The sequence below is a fragment of the Coloeus monedula genome (genome assembly GCF_965178545.1).
Source record: "Coloeus monedula genome assembly, chromosome: 6".
Lineage (NCBI taxonomy): Eukaryota > Metazoa > Chordata > Aves > Passeriformes > Corvidae > Coloeus > Coloeus monedula.
The window spans coordinates 15,987,283-16,005,076 of NC_138786.1; the positions used below are offsets into that span (position 1 = coordinate 15,987,283).

At 41.9% G+C, this 17,794-nt stretch overlaps 1 protein-coding gene across 2 annotated transcripts in view; it reads left to right on the forward strand.

The window, feature by feature from the left end:
- Nucleotides 1-17,794, forward strand: part of OSBPL5 (oxysterol binding protein like 5) — a gene marked incomplete at its 3' end in the record, with an annotated part of 170,814 nt that overhangs the window by 76,170 nt on the left and 76,850 nt on the right. For both annotated transcript variants that reach the window (XM_082284502.1, XM_082284501.1), the window contains exons 3-7: nt 4,259-4,332; nt 5,388-5,450; nt 14,337-14,417; nt 15,075-15,176; nt 16,765-16,968. In XM_082284502.1, the coding sequence (XP_082140628.1) occupies nt 4,259-4,332; nt 5,388-5,450; nt 14,337-14,417; nt 15,075-15,176; nt 16,765-16,968 (524 nt within the window). The remainder of the gene's footprint in view (nt 1-4,258; nt 4,333-5,387; nt 5,451-14,336; nt 14,418-15,074; nt 15,177-16,764; nt 16,969-17,794) is intronic.

A 17,794-nucleotide genomic window follows, 5' to 3' on the forward strand; every position in this document is an offset into this window, starting at 1 on the left:
CCTCAGCTTCCCCCATCACCTTGTTTCTCCTTGATCCCTGCTGGCAGCCTTTGCTGGGCTCAGCAGAACAAGTGCCTTGAGCCACGTTGGCTCTTCTCTTCTGCTGCACAGTTCTCCCAGGAAACCTCCAGTACTGGTGTCAGTGAGGGCTGTAGCCCTCAGTATTGCAAAGGAAGAGCATAGGCCAAAGGATTTGTAAAGGAGAGAATATCCATTTCAACAAACAGAATTTACTCCTTCAGTCAGGGGATTTCTTGCAGGGAGTGTGGGGTTTTGTCTATCCTTAGTCCTCTTTTACTCCTTTCATTTCTTTTCCCATCCCCAAAGAGCTGCCTTGTCTCTTTGTTTTCCTCATATTTCCTGCAAGAAGGGCATGTTACTCTTCATGTTCAGCTGTCATTTCCTATGGCAGGATCTGCTTTCACTCCTTTGCTGCTGCTTCTGCCTTGTTTCCCCTGAACCATGTGTGCTTCTCCCTCCCTTCTCCTGTTCCTCTGAACAATGCTGCTATCACCACAGATAAGCCACAGGTCTGTGTCCATAAGCTGCATCCAGTATTTCTCTATTTTTCTCTGTTGTTTTACATGAGCTTTCAGTTCTTGAGGCTTTTCCAGTGGTCTGTGTTTTGCTGCTTGAGCCCAGCAGGTTTTCTTTACGTGAGCACTGGGCTGATTGTGTTGAGCGGGTGCAGTGGGCAGCAAAGCCCAGTGATTTCCTGCCCAGAATTCAGTGGGTTGTGATGTGGCTGGAGCTGCAGGTCTCACTGCACCATCACCTAGGATTCGCCCTCCAACAATGAAGATGTGCAAGTAAATACTTCAGAGAGGAGGGAGTGACAGACTTTACGCCCCAGGAGAGCTGTGCTATGGAGATTCAGTGCAGCAAGAGGATTTATTTTTTTTTCAAAGGGAACATATGGGAAATGCAGAGGGCACTATCTGAAATAACACTTTGGACTTCTTGCCTCTTGCTTGCATACAAAAGTGCTAATGATTCTTGTAACTGAGAGAAAATTGAGTAAGATATTTTCTTTTTATAGGGACCTCACAAATTAGAGAGACATGAATTCTTATTCCTTGTTCATGTCTGTCTTTCACTTAGCCATGAGGAGAGAGAACCTTTCTCTGTTTTCTGTTTCAGAGGATAGGAAATCTATTGGGCAAGTAGCTAAAAAAATTTTTACAGAATCTTTTCTTTCTGATTAGGCTGCAAGATCACACAGTCTTGAAATAAAAATTTAGATTAGCTTATCTGCATCCTCAGAGATGTACTTTCATGAATATGGCAATTTTCCTGTGAAGGATACATGGAACTACATTTCAGGTGTTCACATTGGGTCATGTGGCTGGTATTTACAGCAGAAATGGGTTTTATTCACAATAGTTTTGTCACACATCAGAGCTTATATTTCCTCTTGTAGTTTACCAGTCATGCTTGCTCTATTGCTCTTTATAAAAGGGAAAGGCAAATGCACTTGTAGGATTTATGCCAGGCTGAAAACCAAAGAGAAGGAATTGTTACTGTTCTGAAAACGAACTAAATATTTAGTTTCCCTGTGCATGACAATAATGGACAAAAAGTGGCAGTAATTCTACTCTGTAGCCACAAAACTGGAGTATTGGCAATTTTCTTCACAGTGTGATGAAGGCTGTTTCCATAAGCACTGCTGATTCTCTTCCCAAAGTCTTTTTTGTTATTTGGTGCAGAACTTTTGGGCTACTTTGTGGACGACCCTTCTTTGTGTGCCCTGGTAGCAGTCAGCACTTTAAATTGCAAGAGATTCAGCTCTCTTTTTGCTGTGGGCATTGTGTTTTCTTGATCAGGGTGATAAGAGCTTCAGCTTCTATAGCCAGGTCATGTTTAGCTCCTTTTATGTTTTTCTGTGGTTTCCTATTTATTTTCTTGAGGTGGCTGTGTCTGTTGTGCTGTGGGTGAGACTCCCACTTTTGGGCTTTCTGTGCACTTAACTGTGTGTTTTTGAGTTTTTGAGAAACTTCCACATTGTTCCTATGAAGTTTGGTTTCCAAACAAGGGCTGGCCCCCTCCTTCTGCATGGCTGCAGCAGGTCTGCCTGAGACAGACTGCAAAGATAGCTCTCCTCTGAGAAACAGCCTTTCCCTCACCATATCCAGTAGATTTAATGAGTTTGGCATAAGAAACTAGGAGATGTTGCTTCATAGACATACCTAATGAAGCCTTGAAAATGATACAGTAAGAACGGACAGTTGTGTGTTCCTTTTTTTTCCATAATGCTCTGTGAGCAGGATGGTCCAGAACCTCAGGAACAGGGAAAATCTCATTGTTCAGGTGCAAATCCTTTTAACTGCATTTCTGAGAGAAGGCAGAAATGTCTCACATCCAGGCTTTTTGTATGTCTACAAGCTTGGAGTTAAGCTTTCTTTAAGAAATTAGACAATAAAGAATGGATGTGAATTCTGTTATGCTAATAGACACCATTCCCTTGTAGCAGACAGCAGCTGATTCCCATTAACTTTACTTGAACTTTTAGACCATATGTTACTTTCCCATACATGCACAGAAAATACTTTTCATGGGAAACAAGTGCAGCAGCCACATGGCTTTATGATTTTTTTCCATCCTCCTCTGCCTCTTTCAGGAAGAAGGGGGGTTATAGAGATGAAAATGCCGTGAGAGAAAGAGAAAGTATGGAGACACAGATTCTAATCCATGCACAGCAGTGCTTATGGCCATCCCACTTGTCGTGGTAGCACAAAGGCACTGTCAAACCTCTGGCCACTGGGGATTTTTCTTTTTATTTTCTCCTGCCCACAAACATCAGGTTTCGGAGTGCATTATTTAGGGCTCAGTGTTTCCAAGGGAGGCGTGACAGCTGACAAAGTAGGTTAAGGTATGGATCCCTTGTTGTTGCATCACCTTCCTGCGTGTCTGTGTGGGTCTTTCCTCCACTCCACTCCACGCCACACCATGCCACACCACGCCACTCCACTTCCCCACATGAGTGGTGCATGTGCTGTCCCTCTTCTCCCAGACCTCCTGTGGCAGCACAGGCTTGTGGCTGACTTTTCTCAGAGCTGGCTTCTTAAATAGCTGTTCTGATAATTCCAGGAGGAATTACGGTTCTGACACATCTATGACAGCTTCTGCTGACTTCAGGAGAATCAGGGTTTTCCCTTGCCGGTTTTGGGTTTGATGGTGTTTCCAAGGCTGCCCCACGCAATGTTAGGAACATTTTCAACTGTTGCCATGTTTGCAGTGTGTTACAAATGGATTGTGTTTCACTGTCTTTGTGGTTCTTTACTGCATCCCATATTCTGAAGCTCTGATGGCCAGTGATTCTGAGAAGAAAATGACATTGTAATTGGTTAACAATGACTGTCTTGGCACTAAAAATCTAGTCTTATCAGATGTTATTTTTTGGCTTTTTTTTTTAATAGAAGCTCTGTGCTTCTTTTACTGGGAGGACATGATTACATTTGGCCAAAGGAACAGTATTTATTGTTACATTTTATTGCCTGGACTAGGACTGCACACACTCATGCCGGTATATAATATATGCAAGTTTATGATATATGAGTAGTGAGGATATATTTCTACAGCAATTAGAAAATGTCATAGTACTCATTTACTGCTTGTAGATTTAAAATATTTCTGACTTTAACAAATAACTTGATCAAAAGATGATCTTCTTCAAGTGTGTTGGGGTTTTTTATTTTGTTTTACTAATTATGCCTAGATACTCTTCTGTCTTCTGTAACATTTTGTGATCATGGTTATTATTTGTCCAACAAAGCATGCTATCAAGTGCATCAGTGTATAGTTGCCAGACACTGACCAAGGAGGATTGAATAGCTGCTTATTAACTGAATTGCATTTATTATTTGCACCGAACGAGGCATGGGGTATGTAAGGAAAGAGCAGACTGTGGTAATGTAATTAAAGACTGCATCATAATGCAGACACAGAAGGGAGTTGATTAAGGATGCAGAAGCAACCTCATCTCTGTTTTTTTCCAGCTTTCAAATGCTGGACTTTGCAACCAACATGTTGGTTTTCCATGGTGTTTTGAGACCTTACTTTTGAGAAGTCTTGTTACCCAAGCATGAGGATCGAGGCTATTTCAAATTCTACACAGTCCCTCTCTGGGATCATGGTGTGCTTGCTTCTGCTCATGATAACTTCCCTTGTGTGCTGTTAGCAGTAGTCCTTCTGAGGCCATGGTGAGCCATGGTTTTGCACAGCATTTTTCTGGTTTTGAATCACAATTTTTTTGTTGCAGGAAAAGACGTGGAAGGAAACAGCCCATCGTCATTGAAGGATGAGACACCACAGACTCCGAACTCCATTGGCAAGGTACTTTGGGATAGGGATCCATTCCCAGTCTTGCTTTCATTTTTCTCAGGATGTTATTTATCATTCTTACTCATTTTTTTTTAAAGTCATTGAGAAAGCCTCTCCCTCTGTTTCTGCAGGAATTGTGTGTGCATATTTTGAGGGAAAGAAAATGTGTGTTTTCTGCATGGTTGGGATGACAAGGAAGCCTACACTTTCCTCTGGCTTGATTTCACCTACCACAGAAGACCCTGGTTTATTTGGGCCTCATTAGGCAGTGTAATTAGATATGAATAATTATGGTTGAAAGGTTGACTTTGTCAGCAGAGGTGTCTCCTGCTGTTCCTGATCAGCAAGGCAATCATAAATCTTTTGCAATTGTTTTGCAAAAGAAAACTGTAGTATTTAGTGTAGAGTGCAGCATCTGAAACAGTGAGTTGAGAGCCTGGGAGAGAGCTCTGGGAATTGGTGTAACAGGAGAGGAAGACAAATTAATCAACATTTCCTGAACACAGTTTTTTCCATCCAGCCTGTTAGGGAGAGGTAAAACTGGATCTAAAGCCTCTGGATCTCACTGCTCAAAACCTGCCTCTAGATCAAGAGTTACAGAGTGCCAGGGTTTGATTTCCTGTAGAGATGGAATCAACCTTATAAATGAGACCTGGCTTTGAGATTCATGTACAGCTTTTTTGGCTGCAGCTCCCTAACATGTTTCTGGAGGGTAGCTAGAAATAGAAGCGAGACCAGTTAATAAATTTTTAACTAAATTTATTTTAAACTGTGAAGCTATAAAATGCAAGTGGCACCAGCTGAAATGAAAATATATCACAAAAGAAACAACTGCAGACGAGTGATTTCTTGTGAGACATGAAAATAATCTCTGCATCTTCCAGTACATTTTCTTGTGCTTGCCTGGAGCTTGCAGGTTGTTCTGCTGGGATGCCCTGGCAGAGGTCAGCACAGGGAGATGGTGATGAGAGGAGCTTTGGGAGTATGCGACAAGGACTTGTGTACATGTCCTCTGTTATTGCTGGAACCTGGCAAGCTGCAAACCAATCTTGGTTTTGCTTTTTCAGGCAGGTTCCTCAAGGAAAATCAGCCTCCCACTTATCCTGGCAGTGGAGAAGCCCAAGGACCAGGTAACTGCATCCAGGGCTGTGTTTTAAAGCTAGATGTTTTGCACGCCTTCAGTGGAGTGGTGTTGAATTTCCAGTGACTTAGGAATATAAAGAAGGACCTTTGTCTAGACAGGACAGCTCAGAGCACTGAAATGCTGCCCAAAAGGGAGTTCGATTTCTGAGATGCAGGATGAACGCAGGAATAGGAATGTATTTATGAGATGTTTCTGGGTGAGAACGTGGCTCAGCTGTGTTTTCCCAGCCTCTGGGCCTTCCTTGCTGCTCAGTCTCTTACAGGTGTGCTTTTGAAAGGAGAAGCACCCATGGAAGATTTGGCTGCCCACCTCGATTTCTGCCATGCTTTGTGTGCACCTGGGAGCCATTGGTGGGCCTCTCCTAGACAGTGCCAAGAGCAATTGTCAAGAAGAGTTAAGAGGAAATGCACAGCACAAAACAACTGCATCAGATCTGTGAATCAAAAGAAATGGGGCTCTGAACCTGGACACGAGCTTTGCTTTCACTAACCCAAGCCTTTGGTTTTACAATAGTCAAAATTGCTCTGAAACACCAGTGGACTAAAAAGAGATATGAGGACACCAAAACACTGAACCTCAACTTGCCTACTCATTTGCAGTGTTGCAGGCAATTGCTTTGGCTGCCGGATGGGCCAGAGCTGGGTGGTTTTTTCCTGCCTGAATATTCTGCTTAGACACATGATGTTTGATTCTGAGAATTTCCACCTCACTGGACCTGTGCTGTAGCACCTGTCATTCTCACTTCACTCTGCTTCACCTTGCTCTCCTCCAGCCATGTAACTTGCCTTCTGTCATGCTTTGCAGTGGCAGTGACAATAGGGAGTCCTTATTGTGAAACGTCTTGTACCTTAAAAATCCAGGCAAAGTGGTGGTCTGTTTGTTTAATATGTAATTTTTCATGTCCACTCAGCTCTAATGCCATAAAATAAAGCCTTACTGTTAGCTTTCCAGAACTCTAAGTAGGGATCTGTCACACTATTTCAGTTTAAAAATAAGTAGTGATTCCACCTACTTGAAACAAAGGGAAAAGTGTGTGCTAATTGGGTCATATTTAGATTTCTGATAGCAGGGGGGATAATTCCTAGAAACTGGACTGTAGGGTATGCTGGTTTAATTAATGGATTAAAAAGCAAATGTTGTAGGTTACAGAGCCATGCCATGAACATTTGCCCTTCTTTTGGTACAGTGGATATGAAAAACCTTGCTGGAAATCAGTGTTCTTTCAGCAGCACTGTTTTGAGGTACCACAGCACATTAACTACTTTCACTCAGCAATGAGAAGGAGAGGAAAGCCAGTCAAGTGATTCGATCCCTGGACTGGGGCTCGGGGAACTTCAAATTCCCAACTCTGCCTTGGATTCCCTGCATTGCCAAGGCAGATTAATTGTGTTTCTGTTTCACATCTTCATCAGTGAGGTGGAAACAGTTCTGCATTTCGTTCACACAGGCCATATGCACATTGCAGGCTGGAGCAGGCTGCAGGTTTCCCAGGTTAGCAGAGAGAATGTGAAGACTTCTAATGGCAACCACACTGCCCTGTGCTCATGGGTGGGCTGGTCTCTCTGAGGTGTGAGCACATCCCAGTTGTCCTATCCGTACAGACAGTCAAATATTTGATGCTGGAGGAACATTTGCTTTCAATGTGTTTGTGTGGTTCTTAGCACTATATATATATATATATATATATATATATATGTATTTGTAATTTTAGCTGTGGCTTCTTGACCCACCTTTTATTGGAACATATTTAAGGCACAGTTCAGATACATATTGTGTTGGTAGCTTTCCTGCAGTGCATTTTCTCCTATTCCATTTTTTAAGTGGAGTCTCTTTCATCTCCATTTTCAAAGGGAAAAAAATATTAGCTTATTTCAGATTGTTTCTCATATTAGTTTCTCTCTGTTTTAGAGCTCTTTAGCCTTGTTTTCTGGGATGAGGGCTCATAGCTGGGTGTGAAAGTATCACCAAACTGTCTCTAAGCCTCAGGCTTGTCTCTGCAGCCAGTTAGCACACACCTGATAGTGTGTGACAGGAGGTGCCTTTCTTTTGTTTTGTGCCTCATTTGATGCTGTTAGAGTCCTCTAAGGCACCCTGTATTGCAGTATGCAGTGCTGCAAGTTCTCTTTCTTCCTTTCCTGTGCTTACCTATTAATACTACTTGCTGGAGGGCAGCTGGATTATCTTGATATGGATGCAGGGCCACAAAGAATTGAGGTGTATTTTAAGGGATATTCAGAAAAATCCTGAAACTGGAGCTCAGTGGTACTTCACTGGTTTCAGTCCCTTGCTAATGCTACAATGAAGCCTATGAAATTGTAGGAGTGTGGCTGTTGCATGCAGTTATGTGATGTATTGGAGGGCAAAGCATTGTGAATGAGTTTTTCCACATCCCTGAATTGTTCAGGCCTTTATTGTGTGATTTGTAATCTGAAATATGGACGTAACTGACTGCTAGAAATTTATTTTAGCTGCACAGTGGTTTGAAACTGCACATACTGATCACTTGAGATTTAAGCTACAGTTCCCATACTGTCTCAAGCTCTCCCTGCTAGATCTATGAGTCATGCTCCTGACCTCTGAGGTAATTCCAGTCATGTTTACACTTGGGACTAACACAGAAGGTCATTCACAAATGTGGCAATTTACAAGGGTGCCTTTTCCTCTGTTCTCCCTTAGTCAGAAAACCAAGAAACTGTTTTGCAGACAGACCCAGATATTGCAGGAATCACCTTGGAGAGACTCAGGAGTGAAACATCCCCTGTGTGTGTTAAGTATGGCTTAATGTGAGATTCTGGCCCTTCCAGGTGGTGCTGTGCTCAACTGGCCCCTTGCTGTCTTTTCTTTACCATACTTCATGCTCTCCATGTTGTGAATGGAGTTATTTTGGAGCCAGTTGTCTCTGTGAAGAATTACAGTCATTTCCTGTGCCCTGGCTCAGTACACTTTCCTTCCTTGATTCCACATGCAGCACTTTAGGGTAGTCACAGTTGTCCGCAGTGGGCTCTGCAGCTGATTTCAACTGAGCAGAGATGTAGCCTGGAGTATCCTGGGAAAATCATGTTGAAGAGGGGTGGGATTTTGCACTGTGAAATAGAAAACATGGAGCATCCCTAACTTGTGTAAGTACATACAAGCCCTGAAACAGCCGGGTGCCTCACAGAGGTGAATGTAGAGAGTAGTAACTCAAAATTGGTAGCTTTGGGTAAGCCACAGCAGTCCTGTCATGTCGGGTCACTGGTGATCATAATTCCTTAGCCTAGTGTTTCTGATGAGGAAGGTGAAGGCAAATGGAGGTGTTGAAATTGAAATGATTTATTAAATGATTTAGCAAAACGTATTAAACTGCAGGCCCGGTTGTTTTTCATTGCTCACTTTCTTTGTTTGTTTGAGCTTAGCCTAGGGACAAAAGCTGTGCCTATAGCTAGAGGGGAAATAAAAACTGTGTTTCAGCTTTCTCTTGGCACTAAATCTGTGACAGTCATGTGAAACAGCATCTTTCTCAGTGTCCAACTTCCCATCTCGCCTCAAATGTTCTTTAAGTATTCTGACCTTGCAGAAGGAACTTCCCATGCAAGGCACACTTAAATGATCAAATAGAAATCCTGTAAGAAATCCTGTGACTTTTTCTTTATTTACCATAATTTGATGCAGTGGAGCCAAGGATTCCACTCAACACTGGTATAACTTGATATTTGAAGTTGCTTGGATGGCTGAATTTCACCAATTATTTTCCCCAGGTGTTGCTGTCAACTGTTTATTTGTACAGGCTTTCCAGTTTGTGCTAATCATTATGCTACTTCAGAGTTGTAAACACAGTTGCTGTATCCTTGTAACATTGTTGAAATAAGAGGTATCTTTATGTTCATTTTTTTCCAACTGGAAAGTTTTAGTTGAAGATTATTCAGCTTGCTGAAAAGCAGGATATCAGTTGAAGGGTAATCTTTCCTACTGCAAAGCTCGTTTGCCAGTAAGAATCGTTTCACTGGCTCTACTGTGCTTTGGATGAGCTGTTAATTCACAACAAAAGTAAAAAGTTTTTTAAAAGAACTGCTTATAATAAAATGAAACCAAACTTGCTTAAATTTGGTTGGGATGTCTGTGAATATTCACAAGGAGTCTCAGTTGTAATGTCAAACCCAGCTTTTCCATAATTTTTATACTAAAACAACTTCTGTTTCATTTCTTTTATTTCTGTGTGATCGAGATTTGTTGCAATTACATGTGGAAAAGATACTGGAGAAATTACATCTGATCCAGGACATGTCTCCCACTGCTTTTGTCAAGCATAACTTATGACCCCAGCTCCTTCTGTTCTGCCTTCAAATTCCCATCTGATCTTGTCTTTCTGTCGCTTGGATGCAAAGAAGACGAGAAGGCAACTCGTAAGCTGTCACTGCTGTTACCATGCACAGCACAGCTTGAGAATGACTTTATTGAAATGTTTCTGATTTGGAATAATTCTGGCTGTTGTGCAGCAAGGATTGCTTGTGCTAAGTAACAGGATATTCCTCTTGCTGTTGTCCTGAGCAGGGCTGGCATGCTGATCAGCTGGCATCCCCCAAACTGGAGCTGATCACAGGCTGTTTTTCTGTGAAATGGTTTGGTTCCTCTTGGAAATGAAGTCACCAGAAACACACTGGATCAGAATAGCGCTATTGTGAGGACTCTGCACGCTCTCTTACAAAGCCTGGCAGAAGTGTGAGGGTATTGTGTTGACTGCTAACAATCAGCAGTGAATCTCCGGAGCTCCATGACTGAGATGAAAGGGAACACGAACTTAACAGGGATAAAAAGTATGTTTTTGAGTACAGTACAGCCCATTGTCAGCATTGAGGTCATCACTCCTGTGAAAGGACAGATTTGATTAGAGAACTGAAAAGGGACAACAGTTTCTTCTCCCTGCAAGTGCTGCAGCATGCTCTGGTGAAAGTTTTTGGCAGCTTAACAGACTTCCCTCCTTATGGGAACCACTATATGGAAAGCATACTTACTGCTTTCTTATTAGAATACTCCAGTGGGTTTTTCTTCCTTTAAAAAGAACATGAATTCCTTACTCTCCCATTGTACAAAGTCTCATCTGTGGCCAATATTGTTCACATGTTGCTGCAGAGAGCGGGGGCCAGATTCTGATATCCTGCACAGGCATTATCCCAGCATCCTTGGAAGACTTGCTGTGATGACAAATGGCTTCTCTTAGTTTTCTGCCAGGCTGAGAAAGGCAGGGCAGTAGAAAGACATCATTAAATGTTCTTGATGTGTCTTAGCAATGTGAGACCCTGCTGTGTCTTGGGAACCTTTAGAGCTGATGGCCCAAATTTACTGAATCTTACATATGCCACAAGGTACAATCAAAACCATTAAGACAGATTAATGTAAAAACATGAAATCATATTACTTCAAGTCACTTGGCAGGTTAAACCTAGGGGAACTATCATTACCATCAGCAGCATGGGGACCTATGGTACGCTTAGATCCCATCTGTCCTGTGAAAAAGCAGGAACTTTAAACCCAGAAATGCAATGCTTTTCACTCTGTAGACCTGGAGATCACCAGTTTCCTTGCCAGAAAACTCCTATTTAGGATCAGTGATGGTGCATCCTCAGATGCACAACAAGAGGCAAAGTTGGGAGGGAGAAGCAATCAGTCTGACTCGTTAAAAACTAACTGGGGAGCTGTCAGAAGTCCCAGGTCAGGCACATCTGAAAGCTTGTCCATGGCTCCTAGTTAAAATCATGGCTTGGTTACAGTAACATTTGCTCTCTTTTCATAAAGCATTTTGCAACCATCTCTGGGAGCTGTGGTATTGGTCACACATCTGGTAGGCATATCACAGTTTTTGAGACAGAGCAGCACAACTATTTATTTTCCCATGCCTAGAAATTCTTATATGGGCAGTGAGTACCTATGCTATTGCTTCTTTCTCATCCACTCTCAAGCCTGTCTTGGTGGCCACCATCCCTGTGGCTGTGTTTCCCCTTACAGGCCAAGTTCACAGATTCAGCATGACCAGGTGTAGCCCAAAGCTGGGGGAGGGAGATCCTGAAGGAAGCAGCACAGTGGTTCAGGAGCCACCGCAGCATCCTCCAGAGCTGTTCATCCAGCTGCTTCAATGAAGTGAAGTACCAGTTTGAAATGGTTTCAGACTGTGTTTACTGAGCTCCTACAGGCTGTGGTGGTGTCAGGGGAGATTATCCCTTCATCAGCTGTTTTGCACTGTGGTTTTATGGCATGCACAGCAGTATCGCCTGGAATTGGGCACCAGTGTCCCTGGTTGTGCAGTCAGCTCTCCCAAAGAGTCAGAATGTGTGTCTGTCTGTGTGAACATCCCAGGTTTGAAGTCTTGTGCTTGTTTAACTATTTTTAGCATGACCCAGAGAGTCTCCGAGGAGGAGGCGGGTGGGGCTGGTAGAGCAGTGGAAGTGCCTCTGTCTGTGTCAGTGCTGGTTCCCCACAAGCAGCAGGTTTGCTGTTGGAAGCCTTTCTGAGTTCAGCTGCAAGCAAATCTCCCCAAGCCAAGTGAGCTTAGGGGCCAAAATTTCATTCTTTATGTAAGCGCTAAGGTGTAATTGTCTAGGTAACAAGCAGCTGTAGCTTGTTTTAATTAGTTAAGCAAAAAGCATTCTTTGCATTCTGATGTTTTGCAGGCACCTGAGCAGTATTTCCTAGAATCTTGGGAACATCTGTGGTTTTTCTGCCTCTCTCACTGGCTAATGAGGAATAGTATGCAGTGTTTCTCTCTCTGTCTGATCTCTCCAGCCGGAGGGAGTGAAATTGCTGATAAACAATTGGCTCATAGTTGTGTCTCAAGGACAGGACATTCTTCCTGCTAATCGGGAGAAAGAGGAAGAATTCTTCTGACTGATTTCAGAGGGCACACATCTCGAATCATGAAAGCATAATCTCCTAATAATTCTGAAGGATTCTTGCTCAGAGATATTTAAGCACTTGGAAAAGTTTCTTCATAAAAGAAGTCTTATAGCATATCTCCCAAATGTCTACTACTGCCCTTTGAAATGTGACAAAGGTGCTGTGGGCACAACTCTCTGCTCAGACGTCACATCTGTGCAGTGGTCCCCACCATGAACCTTGTGTTTTTACAGTGAAGTCCAAAGCACGAAATATGAATCAGAGACTGCATTGCAGGCAGAGGAGGCAGGCTTCACTTTCTGTGAAAACAAAAATGGCAAACACTGAATAGTTTTCAGGAGTCCAGGAGCTGGCCTTTTTTCTGAATGGATCCAAGTTGACTTGTGAACTAAACAGTCAGATCAGGGACCTCACTGGCCTTTGTGTGTCATCACAGAGTTTTCCTTTCTCTGTTTCTAAAGTATCTCGTGTAGTTTTGGTTTTAGTGAGAGAGTACTATAAGGGTATCTGAGCACAAGTAATAGGTTCTGCAATGACTGTTGCCAATTGCACCTTCTGCCCCTGATTTCTAATGCTGCATAATGAACAAGGAGTTTTGCTCAGTTGAGCAGGCACCCTTACCTCCCATTTTTGCTCCTGCCCCAGTATCCAGGGCACAGTTGTTTGCTGTGATCTGGTCATACATTTCTGTGCTTTTCTCTGAGTCATGTGAAAAGGACTGTCCTGGCTGTCATTAAACATTTTCCTGCTCACACTAACGTTCAGCATAGTTCATGGCTGTAGTAGCCTGAGAGGTTTCTGTGTCACTGGGAGGAAAAAAGGAAGTGGGTCTCTTGAAACTGAAGGTGCTGTAAAATTATTACATCAATTTGTGACATAAAGGAGAGAAAGCCTGAAAGCTCAGTGGGTTTGTTTCGCATCATGGCAGTGAATTTATACATGGGAAATATATTTTATACATTTTTTCCTTAGTACAGCTCATTTTTGTGTCACACTCGTTAAATCAAGGTGGCCGAGGGCTGAGCTTTCTTTACAAAACTGTCATGTATGAGTGGGAAAGACAGTGCCTGACCCCAAAAGATCACAGTCTGAATGCATCAGACACATGAAAGGTTGGAAGGAAGAGAGGTACAGAGAGAGGAAATAACTTCCCCAAGGTCACATAAAAAGCAGCAGAGTCCAGACTGTACCATAATTCTGTCACCATTAACCCTGCCCAGGTTTTGTACAATGTGCTGACAGAACACGTGGGGGTCCTCGTTGTGAGCTGGGCTCTGGAGAGCTGTACTTTCTAAACATCCTTTATTTTGGTAACAGTAATACTGTGATTATGCCTAATGAAAGTAAAGCATTTTTGCAGCCCATCAGCATGGTCATGACATCAGTCTGTAGCTTCTGAAAGTGAATTTAAACAGCACTGACACTATCAAACATGATTTGAAGTGACTGTGTATATTTGGTGCTTCACTTTGCAAGGCCAAGATGATTTCCTGTATTATCTGTAACATGATTAGCTCATTTCTTGCCCACCCATATTTTTGGACATTTCAGTCAGTGCAACAGTCATTGCCAGTATCAAGTCTAGTTCTGAAAAATCTATAACAAATTCACCATAGAGTTTTATTCTAGTAATTGAAATGCTTTCAGATCTGAAGAGAGTTGGGCAGTTTTCAAAGTTAGAAATAAGTTTTTGGTTTTCTGTTTTGTTTTGCTGTTTTGTTGGGGTTTTTGTTTCTGTTTTTTCTTAACCAAGATTAATGTCTGCATGGGAGAAATACAAAGAAAATTTGGTGGGGAATTTTCCATCCAGCCATGGGTATAAAAAGGAAGTTTGGCCTGCCCTGTAGATACGCATTTTGTGCACCTGCTTAGTGTTCCACTGCTGAAGTCTACAATCAGCTCTTTCATGGATTCCTGAAAGTTATAAACAACACTTTATCAGAACATAACTTGAGCATCTTCATGTTAACACATTCCTATTTTCTTCTCTCCCTCTTTTTTTTAGATCGAATATAAGCTTTGCAATGGGTCTGACAAAGAGTGTGTGTCTCCCACAGCCAAATTCATGAAGAAGGAAACACTGAAGGTACGTGCAAAGCAGCCAGGTCAGCATCAGCTGACTTTCTTTTAAAAAACAAATGGTACCTTCCGAACAAGCCATTGGGAACAAGTCAGAGCCATTTCCCAAGACCCAGAGAAGCCTCTGAACCTTCTAGGAGTCATTGTAGGCCAAGGACATTTACAGGCTTTATATACAGGATTAGATTATATACTGCAAGCAGAACAGTTCAGTGTAATTGTTTCACTGTGTTTGTATGTTCCAGAGCCATTAGGCACCTCAAGAGGATTGTAATCCTTCACTGCTCTTGTTAGGACAGACTTGCCTAGGGAATCTGAGCAAATTGTAGCTTGAACACTTGCTTGTTTACCAAACCAAAAGTATAAATTAATGAAGTTAGATTTAGGCTCTTGAATTTGAGGGGTGAGGAGGACTGGGTATGCAGCCTCTTTCTGTTCCCCCCAAAGAAAAGACAAATTAGATTATATTTAGTGAAACTTCAGGAGCAAAGAAAATGCCTGTTCTCGTGTTGTGGTTTTATTCTTCCTTGTGTTCATTTCTGGGGAACCTGTGCTGGGTCAAGTTCTTGCTGTGCTATACATAACTGTCCTTAATGCATTATGTTCTTTCCTCCCCAAAAGAGGCCATGATTACAGCTACTATATTTTCTCTGTTCTCAACCAGGTACAAAAAAAAAATTACAGACAGGAGAAGAAAAGAGCTACCAAACAACTCTTCAGTGCTCTGAAGGATCCCAGTGTGGTGATCACAGCAGACTGGCTGAAGGTATTTTATACAGATCATTTCTTCTGAGCCTGTGGGAAAAAATAAGTGAGAAGTAGTTGATGTGTCTGAGACTTATGCACTCGCACTTTTTTAAGTGAACGAAGACCGAATAATTTTGAGTTGAAGTTACTGTAAAGTTTTATTTAAATAACTTCTATGAAAGTGGATCTGTGGGAGGTATTTACTTTCCACCTTAACTCAGTTGGTCTATTCCATGTCCTTAAGCAGCAACAAGGACTCAAAAAGTGCATAGTACAAAGGGAAATGATGATGTTTCTCTCTTTATTCCTCTCTGAAAGACTCTGTTGGCCTCTTCCCATAAATGTGGTTTTGTACTGAAGAGGGAATAGACTGAGTAACAGCCTGAAAATGGGCAGATACAGCTTGTTCTATCGACAATTGAATTTTCTGTTGTCACAGCACAGAATGAAACATATTGTACCTGATGACAACTGCAATTTCTCCTTGTGCACACACTTGGGTAGTGACAGCTTCTCATTGGAGTCCTGAAACTTCTGTGTGGCAAAGTAAATCTGGATTGACATTGAGAGATGAGCACTGTTTTTCTCCTCCTTTGGGGCCATTTAGTTTTCTCAAATCATAGTGAATTGGTTGAACCTTTTATATTGGCAAAATTTAATTTTCAAATGTTGCCGAACACATAGCTCTTAAGAAAAACAAAGTAACTTAAGGATCTCGTGAAACAATAGTTGCATTTGGCTAGTGGTAAAAACCTCCAACATTGTTCTGCAATTATTATTAGAAGCCAGAAAAGTGACATGCTTATGGTTTATTTGAGAAGTTAGATTGGCAACAAAGTCTTCCTGTAGTGTTTACTGCTAATGAAAAATAAATATTGAGATTTTTTAAATACAAAGTACCTGTTGCGTGTTTGCTGTGACTGGAAACGTCTGGTGAGTTGCAAATAATGCTGGGCCACAAAAACAGAACACAGAAAAGACTTGAGGTTTGGCCTGTGCACACTGAAGGCAGGAAGACCTTAGGCAAAATCTAAACTTACTGAGAAACTTCTCCATCCTTTAAGCTGTTATCTTTAATATACTCTTATAAGATTTAATGTCTTCTATATAAGAGAGAGATGCATTGAGCTTGACAGAGAAGTAAGCCAGCTGGAGACAGTACTTTTGAAAATGGGGTATTTGACAAAACCCATTAATAGCAGTGTTGTGCAGAACACTATTAAAATGACTTGTAAGTCAAGTTAGGCTAGCTATAACATTTTTATATGCAATGTTCTAATTGGCATGTCCTCCGTGATTATTAACAGATCACTCTCATGTGGGCCAGCAGTGCTGATTGCATAAAAATTTAATCAAGCTGCTAACACTGAGCTAGTAATAAAAATATGAAGACTAAATTCTGATAGCCAGATTTCCAAGTTCTGGGATTTTGCTGTGAGATCCCTAGGGCTGTTCAGAGAACACCATGTCTTTTCCTTAGGAAATGTATCGTGGTGCAGCCTTGGAATAAACACACTGGAAATACTGTATAAATACTGAATAAATGTTGGTTTTTTTCTAAGGAGCAACATAGACGCAACTTTTTGGTCTCTTCCCCTTTCTTCCAGATTCGTGGGACTCTGAAGAGCTGGACCAAACTGTGGTGTGTCCTGAAACCAGGAGTGCTGCTTATTTATAAGACGCCAAAGATCGGACAGTGGGTTGGGACAATCCTGCTCCATTCTTGTGAGCTGATCGAGAGACCCTCCAAAAAGGATGGCTTTTGCTTTAAACTCTTCCATCCTTTGGATCAATCCATCTGGGCTGTTAAGGTAACAATCCTGATGAGTCGAACAACTGCTTCTTGGTCACCAAATCTTCTGAGCACTGGTATTGCCTAGCACTGATGCTATTTAGTTATTCAGTTGCTGTTAGCAATGGTGAATTGACTGTATAAAAAGATTAAAGATACCAAAGCTTGATCATTGAATGACATCAAAGGGACATAGTCCTTGTGATTAGTTCCACAGATGTATCGTTCTCAGAGTACAGATGCCTGCACAGACTGAGGAAAAAGGAAATGTGTTAGTGCAGGAAAAGAAGTTTAATACCTAGAAGCTATATCACGCCATGGCCTACATCTTTAAAAGGAGTTGAGGCATAGACACAGTCAACTAAATTCCCCAAAACAAGGACACACAAAGCACCAAGTGATTCACACAATACCAGGAGATGGTTGGCAAAGTGACAAAAAAGCAGGTTTATAATTTGATTTTTTTTTTCTAATGCCCCTGAGGTTTGGATTTGTTTGCAATGGACTTGGAACTCAGTGTTCTGCTCAAGCCTTGACTGCTGCACAAAAGTGTGACTTCAGATAGCCCTTATCATCTCTTCTTTGAAATGGAAATAGCAGGATTTTCTCCACTTCATTTTGTGTTATTCTTCAGGCTGAGACAATCCCTTCCTATACACACAGTGGCTCCTGCAGTGACCTCTGGATCTCCCTGTTACAAAAATGATTAACAGTTTTTCACACTTCTTGAAATAACTCCCCACAAATGTTAAAGAGCTGTATTCCTTTTTCTTCTTCCCTTTAAGAATAGGCAAAAAAAGAAAAAACATTATGTACTGCCTATGTGCAAAGAGGAAGATCCCAGT